Here is a 12,867-nt window from a genome sequence, read left to right as displayed (position 1 = left end):
CAACCCCGAGATTATTTCTAATCGAATTATTTTCCATGTGTACAAATACATGTTGGCATTAATCTTTTTATGAAAGTAGTCTGGTCAATTTTATTTACTTGTAAAGTCACAATAAAGAGTTTTAAATAAGAATTAAGGAAGAGGGTTTGTTATAAGAGGCAGAGGTAAATGTAGCATTATTTTTATGCCTCATTGTAGATAATTACCATGATAATTACTCATGTTACAAAACAGAGCATGTAAATGTCAGTATACATATTCACACTAAATAACATCAAGATCCCATTATAAATTAGGCATATTGTACATTTATTATAATGATTTTTATGGCAAGCTTTTCAAAACAATTGTTGTTTCGAATTGCATTTAGTGTACGAGTTGGCTGGCTGTTTATAAAGCTATACAGTACATGCAAAAAAACTGCAACTATCACGGTTTAACAGAGTCACTAAAATGAGTTTTGTTGTTGCTGGATGCAATTTAAAAACAATCATGTCAATACGTTTAGATCCAGTCATGTATTAACATACAACATAAAATAAAATCAGTTTAGTCTGAGCTTTATGCAATTGAGTTTTCACAATTATTTTGGTTAAGTTATTAAAGTTATTTAAACCTAAAATCACATTGCACCAGTTAACATAAACTGTAATTTAGGAAAGATATTGAAAACATCATAACATGAAACAGTGCATCTGCAATCCAGAGAAGGATTTATAACATCATATTATTAATCCTAGAGATAGTTTATAGAACAAGATTATTTACCCAAACATATTCTTTATAAACATAATCATTCATATCAGTAAAACAAAATCAAATACCAGTGATTCTGTAACACTAAAAAACACTTAAGGAGATCACAGTGCATGTGTTTTTAAGTCATCTCAGCCCCAGTCTGAAATAGGTCCTGCATTATCCTAGACATGGTTTATTTGGCATTCTTGGCAATTAGTAATTGGGCAGTGTTCTGGCAGCAGAAGTGTCAATGTAACCATTTTCTGCCAGAACCATTTGGTCCTGTGCCATTATGACCATGTGACTGCAGGCGGTGGGCTTCTGTAGAGTAGGAACTGATGATGTGTAGCAGTTCTCTGATCTGTCTCCAGTCACGTCCTGGTCCTCATAGAGGCTATTATCTTCTTGTGGAAACTCTCCTGTGAGCAGCAGCCTGTTGTCCCTGTCCACTCCCTGCACCCTGCTGTAGTCCTTCCCATGAGAGCAGCCATCAACGTGGCCGCACCCTGAGTCTACAGGTTGGAGAAGCACTGTATTCTCCTCGTTTACTCTCTGGACCTCCACATACTCAGCTGATTTGGGAGTCGGCGACCGCAAACCTCCAAGAGCCTGTTTGCAGCCAATGCTTGAGATGTTGACTTCACTGTGGGCTTGGAGCTGCCAGCGAGCTCGGGTGTGGGAATCGAGTAGATGAGGTTGCTTGATCTTCAAACTGAAGTCCCGATTGCTCGATCTGATAGCCTCCATGGTGGTTTGACCTCCCTGGTCGAGGGAGTAAGATGTGGAGCCTGGGGGGAACAGACTGTCAGAGAAGCAGTGCTTTTTGGCCCTCTCAAGTGAGCTCTTTTGTTCGTGTCTACTTGAGCTGTACTGGGGCAGCGGAGAAAACAAAGAAGGCCAGGTCTTGACCCTCCCACTGGAAATGTTGGGACTGATCATGTCTTCCTGAGCATAGGTCAACCCTTCCTCCTCCCAGTCCTTCTGTTGCCTTTGGTCTTCCATCCCAGTTCGACTTCTCTCCTGATCTCTTTTCCTGTTTTCCTCTTTTGCCTCTCGAAACTTATCCATGAGCAGAGTGTGGCTGTCGCAGCTGCCTCGGCCAGAGTCACTGTCTGATGTGCAGCCCTCAGATTTGAGGCAAATGTCATGTAGATCCTTGTTTTCCTCCATCAGCTCTTGCTCCTCAGGGACATACACCTCTAAATACTCCACCAGTAGATCCTCACAGTTAGATGGTGTGGTTGCGGGGAAACCAGAAACCACCAGTGAGCTGAAGATCTCATCAGACTTGCCATTCTACACACAAAAATACAGGAAAGTCAGTTTCAGAAAACTAATCAGGGGCACATTAAAGCCCTTAATTGTCACGTGTAAACTTAGTTTAGGTGTATCGTTGCAAACTTTACCTTCAGAAGCTGCTCATCAAATCCTCTGATTTTCGGACCCGGGACAGGTGGCAGAATGAAATGCTTCAGACTTCATTCATGGAAAAAAAGAGAGGTGACTGTTAGGGCTTGTGAGCAGCACATGGAAAGAAACAAAGTTAATAAACACAAAAGCAGCTATTGGCCTAAAAAAGCATTAGATAATGTAACATCAATTTGTTTGAAGAAAGTAGAAAAATAATCATAATCACCTATTGCTGTTCATGTGAAGCAGCCATGTGAGGATGAGGAAGATGAAGGCACAAAAGCATGTAATGAGGACCCACATGGGCTTTTCACGCTGGAAATCTGAAAGACAAAACGTAACATGATTGTTTTAACACAATATATGACTTTTGTTACATGTTGTTAGTGTACACAAGTATTATATAGTATTAAAATGTTAGTTACAGAGATGACATCATTTGGGAATAAACATATGTTAATTGTGTTGTCAAATCTGTCTTTTAAATGTGAAATGGAGTCATGGTATAATTAGCTTTGCCTGAAAATGTGGTTCAGCTAGTTTTGTTTCAGCCACTTTCATTAAAGTTTGAAATCATATTTTTTAAGGTTGTAAAGATTGTAAAATAGCGTCATGGTGTTCTTATGTTTTTGTCCCATTAATCGAGTTTTTTTTATGTTGAAATTGCGCAATACAGATAATGTGCAAATCATGTAGTCTGTCGTTTTCATTAGAATGGGAGGATCGTTGTTTGTTTCTATAGTTTTCTCTGTACATCTTCTGCATAAGACACATTTTCCCAAGGGCACAATAAAATGTATCGTGTAGGTTTCTAATCGTATTCTATTTATTTATTTATTTTTATTTTATTTATTTATTTATTTGAACAGGGGCAGCGTACAATATACATTAACCTTAGAAAGGAGAGATGCATTGTACCAGGTTGTAGCACTTGTGCTAATTTCCACCTGCAGTCCCTGGGCAGGCTGTTGTTAACCTACAGAGTATGTACACTACAAAGGATTACATTGCAATTCTATGATAAATGTTTTGTCATTCCAAAAAAAGAATGTGTTGTGTGTACTGTATAGTTTATTATAGAGAGAAGTTCATAATTGTCTTACAGTCAGGAACTTTGATGTCGGAAGTAGAACTCCATTCACTCCAAAAGCCATGATCGGGCTTACAGCGCACTTGAACAAGATATGTGCCGCCTGATCGCAGGCTGAAAATGTTAAACATCTTCTGCTGGCCTGCAAGGTGCGTCTGAAACAAACACAATTGACATAGTTATGCAGAGTCAATGTAGCTTTTTGAAAACAGATACTTTTAAGGAAGGGGGATGGTCAAGTAAAGAGTTATATACTGTACCTCCCAGTCATTTTCTTCGTCCAGCTTGACTCGGAGCTCGTAGATGAGAGTGATCCAACCGGAGCGAGTGTCAGCCTTATGTGGAGGTTCCCACGACACACGGAGGAAGGGCCAGCCTTTGTCTTCCATCACAGTCACTGTTACCCCCTCTGGATGATTAGGCTTGACTGGAGAATGAGAGAGAACGTACAAATGAGAGGGGGTCTGTTTATGTTGTGTGACTGAGCAGAATGCGTAATTAGGCCAAAACACAAAGGCAGCAACAAGATCTCAATAAGACAATGTCCAATTCATGTCTTTTTTGCTGAGTCATGGTAAATCAATGCACACCTTAAGCAGTTGAACAATGTCACTGCAGGAGTGACCTTCAAGTATCTGGAAGCACACAGTTTAAAGTTGAAAGGCAAGACAAACACATTCTCTACAAATATATTGTGTAGGACTGATAACTAAAAGAGGTGAAGACAACTTTTAGGGGCAAAGGGAAGATGAGGACTTTGAGATATAGGCAGCTTCAAGGGAACACAAGCTTTAAATGTACATGTTTTTACATTTACATCACTTGGATATTTCATGAGTGAAACAACTTGTGTTTTTTTTAGCAACACAACAAGAGGGAACTCATTCCAAACCCCATACAGTATTTATATAGCTGTACAAAATGCTGAGTACATCTGCAATACATGTATTTTTAATCAGATGAAAGAAAAGAAAAAAGGACGTTCAAAGGGATTTATTTTGGCCATGGATAAATCTATTCTTGTGACTGCAATGGATATGGCTTCACCAAAAATAAGTCATGTCTTTTTAATAAAAGAAAAAGTCACCCAGTGGTGAAGAGATGCATTTGAGAACATATGTAGTCGTCTGAAATCAGTAATAATTGATATTAGGCATGGGATAATTTATTATTCTAAAAATCTTTTAGTTTCTAATAAATAAAGTTTATAATAAACAACCTTTATGAATTGGAAGGATGAAATGTTAGCTTTAAACGAAGACCTGAGGGGGGGGGGGATGATTACTCAAGAGCATAATCCCCAGTGTGAGCGATCAAGCAGCTGTGAGAGAGTGAATTTAAATACATTTCTTTAATCCTCATGTGGATATTCAGCCTCCAACATTAGACCATGAGTTAAAATTGAACCAGAAAGTTCATGTAAGACAAGTTGCAAGCACTCACCAATGTACACAACATCTATATCCACTGGATCGGAGAATGTGCTGCCCAACGCGTTTCTGGCCACCACAGTGATGTTGTAGTTTACCCAGATGGACGTGTCGTTCTTGTTAAAGAAACAGGAGTTCTCCCCAGCTGTGCGATAGTCGGGACATTCGTACACGATCTCGGAGCTGCAAAACAGGCAGGGAACATCATGTTATCTTCTGCAGTGTACACTACTGGTACATTTACGAAGAACATGTATTCTTCATGCTTCAGTTCTTAAAACTGTGTGTGTGTATGTGTGTGTGTGTCTTTATGGAACAGCATGACAGAGACTCGAGAGAAACATTACAAATTACTCAGTTAGGATAGCACAATGAAATTATGTTACAATGCTGTTTTTGAGTTGATAGTACATTGACATTGATAGTACAATTCAGGCCATATGTAATAATACAAACATCGAAAATATAACTCATTTCTCTTATTTTACTGCTTATTGTTATCAAGAATCAGCAAGGTTCATTGATAGTGCAATTCAGGCCATATGTAATGTAGCACAAAATTTGGTAACTGTGTTATGTTTATCGAAGCTAGTTTAATGTTACCAAGCAAAGCTTCCTGGAAAGTAAGTCGATGGCTCCACTGACTGACTCAGACGGCCCTTTGTTCCAGCAGCAGTCGGATATTAGAATAAAGATTTGCAGGTGTGTAATTATGTCTCAAATGGTTTTAATGGTGTTTCTTTGTTTGTTATTTATTTACTTGTTGTATTGTTATTGTACTGTCGATCAAGTTTGTTGTGTGTATGAGTTGACCAGGTGGTAAAATAAGTTTCCCCACTGAGAAATAATATCTAATTCGCTAACATGTGCACCTTCATAGCATGCATAATTGCTGATTCAGTGCATGGAGCTTTGTCTTTGGCCACAGCCCCAACCAGCACCACATAACTCTCTGCAATCTTTATCCTCTTACACCTGTCTGGTGGCCTCGCTTCTATGAAAGACCAGGTAGGCTGCCCACTGACAACTGTGTTGACCTTGAGGGTGTGACTAAGCCCAATAGTGTTTTTTTCCCCCCACAGTTGTCGTACTACTGCTAGTCTCAATTTCTCAAACCATGACATTTATGTTGATATGACTTCTCCGGACTTGGTTGACTCACTTTTCTTTACGATAGAAAAGAGCGTGGGTGGTTGGCAGCCCCCCATCAGAACCCGGCTCCCACCAACAGGTGAAAGTCTCTTTTTCTGGAGAACGGCATCTGGTCAGTGCAGGCTTCCCTGGTGGGCTGTAGCCTGTAGACACACAGATAGTTGTGAAAAATCAAGCAATTCATACATAAACAATGAGACATTTGTAGTATGTAACGAAAGTTGAAAACAATTCGATCGTTAATTAGTAAAACATTTTTGCCATTTAACCAATAGTTTCTTGTGATAGGCCAAACAAAATCTATAGAATCTATATATCAAGCCCAGCTCCATGCAAACACTTACGCATTCCCTTTGCATGCAATGTGAAGACTAGCAGCAACAGAAGCAGGGCTACTTCCGCAGAGGTCTTCATCATGGCACAACGAAACATGGCAGGCTGGTGGATGAAAGCACACATAAACAAAGAATTGCTGATTCTCGCTCTTGACAAAACCAAATGACCCACATTATTGGTCCAACACAACAGAAGTTTGTGTTGAGTCACAACACGCTTGCATGACAATGATAAACATCTCACTGTGGCTGAGATGCTCTCTATTTCTTAACACATAAAAACAGAATCCGGTCACTGCACTTAGCTTATTGAACGATCTCCCACATCGGCGTGATTAAGTGTTAAAAACGACACAAATCCAACTACAGAACAGTAGATTTGATAAACTGAAAGGAAAATGTCCTCTGCACAGATTGTGTGCTGTTTCACCAAGGATTAAAAACATCATCTCTGTTTGTTTCTACCTCTACCAGCTGGCACATGCAGCACAACTGATTGCATAACATGCGTTCGGGCTTTTGCCTCTCTGAAACAGAGCAAAGTAGGAGGCTGGTTTGCCTTGCTGGCGACCTACTTGATTCCTGTGCACATGAGTTGGAAACCTACTTTGCCCTAGCCATGTGCAGATGTTGGAGTCATTACTGGCCACGGCTCTCCATCTCTGAGCCCACATGGAGAGCGGTGAGGGAGGGAGAATAGTTGGATAGGAGATAATGTCGAGGTTAAATAGATGCTAAGTCGATGTTGCATCACTTAAAATTAGAGCTGGCTGAAAGCAATCACCCTCGCATGCTCTGTCACATGCTTTGGTATTTTCTTCACTTAACTAATGCTGTGCTGTGACTGGCTCTGACATATTGATTACAGAGTTCTTTAGTTGCTTTCCATAAGGGCATAAGTAATAGACAATGTATTTCCACTTTCTCTGACTCTTATCTTCAACTACACCACAGCTGTTTGCATGCAACCCCCCCCCCCCCCCCACCCCAACACAGCTAAGTCAAAAACAAACGTTCAGAGAAAATACAACAACATTAAAATAAGGAGATTCATTTTTCTTCTTCTCCTTCTTATTCCAATAATACCTTGCTGTGTAGCAGCTTTCTAATGTCCTTACTCCCCATCACTTATTGTCACGTGTTACGAGGAGAACGTACAAACTGAAAATGTGCTTATGTGTAATTCGAGGTTTTGAATTCTATGTGCTACTTCAAGTGTATCTCACCCACATCACAGTGAAATTATCTGGCATTTCATAGACTTTCAACACAACACTTTTATTAAAACATGACCAGACTTTCTTTCCAACACGTGACAACTTTACACACTTTAAGCTTGTAAGTTCATTCTTTGTGGATCATATCACACAAGACTGACATAAATTGTCATATCATATCCACTGATGTGCCAATTTAATACTTAACTAATATGATATTCTCCTTGATGAAAAAACTGAAGCTTTTTCTCTGGCAGGCAGATTATTTCAAAGCTGGCACTATTCCTTAATACCATAATGACTTTAGGCAGGTGACTGTTTGCATCTCTTGTTTATTCTGCCTTAATTTCAAAAACGTCACCATGATCTCATAATTGGCATTAAGGTCACAGCTCTGGATTAGCCTTCTGCTGCATATAGCCTTCTTACGTAACCCGTAGCACAAACTGAATAAGCTGCTAAGCTGGGAAAGTGCGATCCAACAGTGCAGACCAACAGATCCTTTAGGGACATTATTCTAAATATTACATTTAAAGTGTAATGTGCTGGTCATTAGCCTCATGTGTGAACCCTGGTTTGTGTGTGTAGGTGTATACACACACTTGGAGTGGATTGTTGCCAAACTAAATTTCACTGTATTTTCACGTGCAGTAATAAACTATCTAAGTAAATAAACCTTTTTCGGGTCTTACCTGGAAAGCAAACATATTATATGTCTACTATGTGTACAACTTTGCAAAGGTGACCAAGGCATGTTTCCTGGTAGTACAGCATACAAGCTTTATTATTACCTTCAGCAGCTGTGTTTCGAGAACCTGTTACACAATCCACCAACAGTGAATTACTGTTTAGTTTTCTATTCACTTTTACTGTTTGTTCAGTGCAAATATAATAAACCAAAGTCACCTTCAGTTTAAATACTGAACAATACTCCCCCCCCCCCCCACAGGGTGTAAGCACCTCACTGACAACCATCATATCTCAGAGCTTTATACAACATTTAAGACAGTCTCTTTAAAGACACTTTAAAGAACTTTACCACATCACAGTGTATTCATTATTTTGGAAAGACACTTGTGTACAACGTAAATCTGACTCATTCTTGTAGCATTCCCCGATTTACAGATACTGATCAATCCTCTTATCAGAAAAAATACTATAAATTATGAGTTGTAAATGTTTAATGCAAAGTTCAAGGGAACAATGAAATTGGCAGTTTCCAGGAATAGGGCACAAGGTTTTATAAATTAAGTGACCTTCACTCCTGCTCAAACTGGAACTGACTACCAGGAAATATCAGGAAAACAAACACTTTCTAGGAACACTTTACTTCTTATAGGGGCGAGGTCCAAGAGCAAATAAAATAACAAGAAGTACAACTTGAATGAGGACATGAAACGTTAACCCTTCATGTCAAACTATGTGTATAAATGAAGCTTTACCTGTTGTAAATGCATTTACAACAAGTATTGGTACAATTTCTGATGGATTCAAGCTGGGATTTAAAGTAGAGCCTGACCGATTCACCTGCCAGCATATCCAGTGACTATCGGTATCGGCTATTCTTATCCTAGATATGGGCCAATATTAGTAGATTTATTCACTAGTCAAATAGCATGTCTTTTGATTATCGTTGTATTACACGTATACTTCTTCACCAGTAGAGGGCGCTCTATGGATTAAAACAAGCATTATCACTCTCAAGTGGTGATGCGCATTCATGCCAGTTACTTTCCAGTTGAGTGAACATCTTGTCTATGTTATACTATATTTTTTCCACAAGTGTTTGATAACTGCATTTGAGGCATCAATGCAAGACATGTGTCTTCATGTATCTCTACAGATAAATATACATAAATCTATGAAAGATATCTGATTTTTTCTCTCCCAAATATCAGAATCTATATCGGCCCCAAAAGTCTGATATCAATCAGACCCCCAATTTAAAGCCTTATTTATATCTTATGCCATAAATTGTAAATCTAGATCTGGGTCGAAAGAAACTAATTTAGAAGTTTCGGAAGTAAACTTGCTTTAAATAGAAGACTGACACAAGTCAGGATATGAACATTAAATCTGGATTTAAGAATAATCCATACTGTATGTTCCGGTAAACCTGTCAGACATAAGCTCCTATATTTTCTGCCTTATGTTAGTACTTCAGACATGGCTCTACAAACAGTGGGATAAAACATAAATACAGCAATATTTCTAACACTGGTGCAAAATATCAATATTTTTATTTAAATGAAAATTGACAATCTTATACATATAGTACATAACAATATCCTCCTTCCAGTGACTCTTATAGGATAAGGTAAACAGAAGTGAAAAGACAGCGAACAAAAAAAGGGAAAAAGGAGAGAGCAGGACTTTGTTTGACAATCAAGAACAGCAGTTAAAAGATGAAACGAACTAAGAAGTAAAACTGACAATAAATTGCAGTGAATAGAGACATGAATCCTGTATTTATCTTTTAAATAGCATTTTATAGTTTTAAATGATTGCTGTGTGGTGATGTAATTGTGTGTCACATATTGTGTATGGTATTGTGTGTACCTTGAAGTCTCTACATATAGGAAATATCGTTAACTTTTCCGGCAGGGCTCAAGAAACATTAGAACTGAAGTACAACAATGTGACAAAACCTTGTAAGGAGAAACAATATTCTGGGACAAACATTAAACAAGGTTGTCAAGGCAACTTCCGCTTGACTGCATCAAAAAGCGTCCAGCATTTCTAACTCGGGACTCTGAACCACAATCCTAACAAACACTACTTTTTTTACTTTGCACTTTCCTGTATGAATGCTCTTCCTCTGTTGTCTTGGTTAACCTACCTCCCTTGCCCTCCTGTACTTTTAAATCACAGACGCACTGGAAAGGCTCTTTGACCTGTAGGCTTATTTAAAACAGGATAGTAAGATAAGGGAAACCTTTATTTATAGACAGTAACAGTACAGCTCAATATGGCTCCTGTTTCCAAAGCCATTTTCCTTCGCAATAAAAACATTGGATTTAGAGAGAGGCTATTTGTTGCTATTGGACGACAAGAGGGGACTCCGGAGGTAAGACGTAAGAGAGATGCTACGGAAATCCAAGATGGCAGACATTGCGGCAGATTCCAGCACTACAAGGACAGTTTATGCCTTCATATGCCACCTATGATTGGACCTACAGTAGTCACATTATCAACATGTGGGATGTAAAAAAGCCACCAATGAGCAGGAAAGAGCATTAAGTATTAAGAAATGAAACATTAAAAAAGAAAAAGAATACTTACTTTATGTGTTTGGTTTGTTGTTGTATTACAATTTGTAATTTTACAAGTATTTGTATAAATGTATGGGCATATTGCTTTGTTGTGTTAATTTAATGAATTCCTGATTCCTAAATAAAAATGTTGATTCCTGTCTTTTGTATGAACTCTAAATCTGGAAGCTGGTAAGTAATCCTGAAAAGGTAAGCACTGAAAAAAGCTGTCATGTGATAAGGACTAGAGGTCATAGACCGTGTACATCACTATGTGTAGTATATAAAAGAGCGTCAGGTGTAATCAGGAAAGGTGCAACAAAAGTCCAAAACCAGCTTTACCTTTCTGATCCCAGAAACAGATCCAGCTGATATGCCTCTTTTAAAATTGTAACTTATAGATATGCTTACATTATTATTATTAATAAGCAAGCATGGCAACCCATGAGCACTGATTTTTTTTTTTTTAACATTTAATAAGCTGTGAGACCTAATATTTAAAGTTAAAGTTAGCATGCACTTATTTTATAAAGTCCTGGTGCAAGACTAAAAGTGGCAAGAGTCAATAAGCTGCAAGCACCTGAAATTGTAATCTGGTATGAGGTTGATCAGCTTGGCGCTATAAATGCGTACAGGGCCTCTCACCTTACTGTAACCCAAGCATCTAGAACAGGAGCAGATCGTGAACAGAGAAATCCCATTACACTGGTGACACCCAGCAGCATCATCCTCCTACGCTATGGGAATTAACTGTTGTGATCAGTCAGCTGCTAATCTATTGCCCTAACTTATTTATTTATTTATTTATTTTTTAAAGCTACTTTAACAAGATTAAGGTGTCATTTGAGGTGGCATTGCTTCGCTATGAGCAAACTCAGTTCAACTCAGATCAAGATACACATTTTTGAAGAAATACAAAAAAAACCCTGATTGGTGTGATCTGTAAACGCTCCATAAATATTTTCATCACAGAACTTATCATATCAGGCTTGAAGTTATGGTTCTAATGATTATCATTTCACAAGACTTTTTCTTCTTAATTGAGAATGTAAGACAGTGCTATCAGAGAGTAAATGGTAAAATGCTCATCAGAAACACAACTCACAGTGGGGATGACAAAGTGCTGTTTTAATAAAAAAGTCTATACACCAAAGCTTTTTCATTCACAAGAATAATACAGGACACGAAGAGGAGTAAATGCTCACATCTAAGAGGCTAATACTTAAAATAATAAGTATTTTTGACAATTCTGCTTGAAAACCGGTGATCACTTCTCTTCTCATTGACTAATTGATAAACAAACCAGCTCAATAGATGAAACCTTTCTGTGGATTCAACAACAATGAACAGGTTTGCTCTTCAGTCATGGTACTTCACAAATGTATTTGGAGACCTAAACAAGATGCATTCAAGTGCCGTTATTGGCAAAATTGTTCCAAACCATCTATGAGCGACACAAGGAGCGCACTGCGCAGTAAACTCTGAATCCAAGCGGGTACTGCTGACTGCTAAGAGATAAACGTGGCTCTTACCAGCTCTTCATAGAAGTTTGCAGTCTCTTCCTCGGTTTATGAATCGTGTTAAGTCCGATAACAGCTCCCAGCAGCGAAGTCAGCGTGTTTATCTTATTTACAGGGGTGGCATGAGACAAGGGCACACGCATCAAAGCCCTACCCGAACAGCTCAGCCGTCCTGACTGTCAAAACCTCTGCGATGTTAAGGGGGCGGGGCGGAGTGGACGGAAGCCACGCCCTCTGCATGAGGTTATCAGTAATGCAACAAAGTGCAGGTGGATTTACTTAATGCATGGCCAGTTTATTTTGTGGTAGGCTGCTTAAGTTACTTTCATTACCATCCTCTCTCTCTCTCTCTCTCTCTCTCTCTCTCTCTCTCTCTCTCTCTCACTTTCTGACCGAGGGACTGCAGATGTAAACTAGTTCCAAGATAACTCTGGTGCTATAGCTCTAATGGCAACATTTAATATTGTACATGAAGTCAATCTCTCTCTCTCTCTCTCTCTCTCTCTCTCTCTCTCTCTCTCTCTCTCTCTCTCTCTCTCTCTCTCTCTCTCTCTGATGTAGTCTCTCTAGTTAGCACAAACCTTAAAATCATATAATCGATTAGCAAAGAGGAAAACAGCGAATCCTTAGATACAGGAACATCACAACAAGTTTCAAATCCTCCCACATGTTTTGATAAATCAGTGTATGCATCTATACTTCAAACCTGTCCTGAACTTTCTAG

General features: G+C 38.8%; 1 protein-coding gene across 1 annotated transcript; it reads right to left on the bottom strand.

Annotated features, from left to right (window-relative positions):
* Nucleotides 1-285: 285 nt before the first annotated feature.
* prlra (prolactin receptor a) lies at nt 286-12,306 on the bottom strand. The gene is made up of 9 exons (XM_079364886.1): nt 12,156-12,306; nt 6,165-6,258; nt 5,831-5,963; nt 4,682-4,851; nt 3,499-3,665; nt 3,252-3,393; nt 2,375-2,471; nt 2,145-2,214; nt 286-2,034 (listed from the first exon to the last, which is right to left on the bottom strand). The coding sequence occupies exons 2-9, from the start codon at nt 6,250-6,252 to the stop codon at nt 952-954; spliced, it is 1,950 nt and encodes a 649-aa protein (XP_079221012.1). The 5' UTR covers nt 6,253-6,258; nt 12,156-12,306; the 3' UTR covers nt 286-951.
* Nucleotides 12,307-12,867: the final 561 nt, after the last annotated feature.

The sequence above is a fragment of the Symphodus melops genome (assembly GCF_947650265.1).
Source record: "Symphodus melops genome assembly, chromosome: 16".
NCBI classification, from domain to species: domain Eukaryota; kingdom Metazoa; phylum Chordata; class Actinopteri; order Labriformes; family Labridae; genus Symphodus; species Symphodus melops.
Note: the sequence above shows the minus strand (reverse complement) of the source record. Positions and strands in the feature narration are given on the sequence as shown.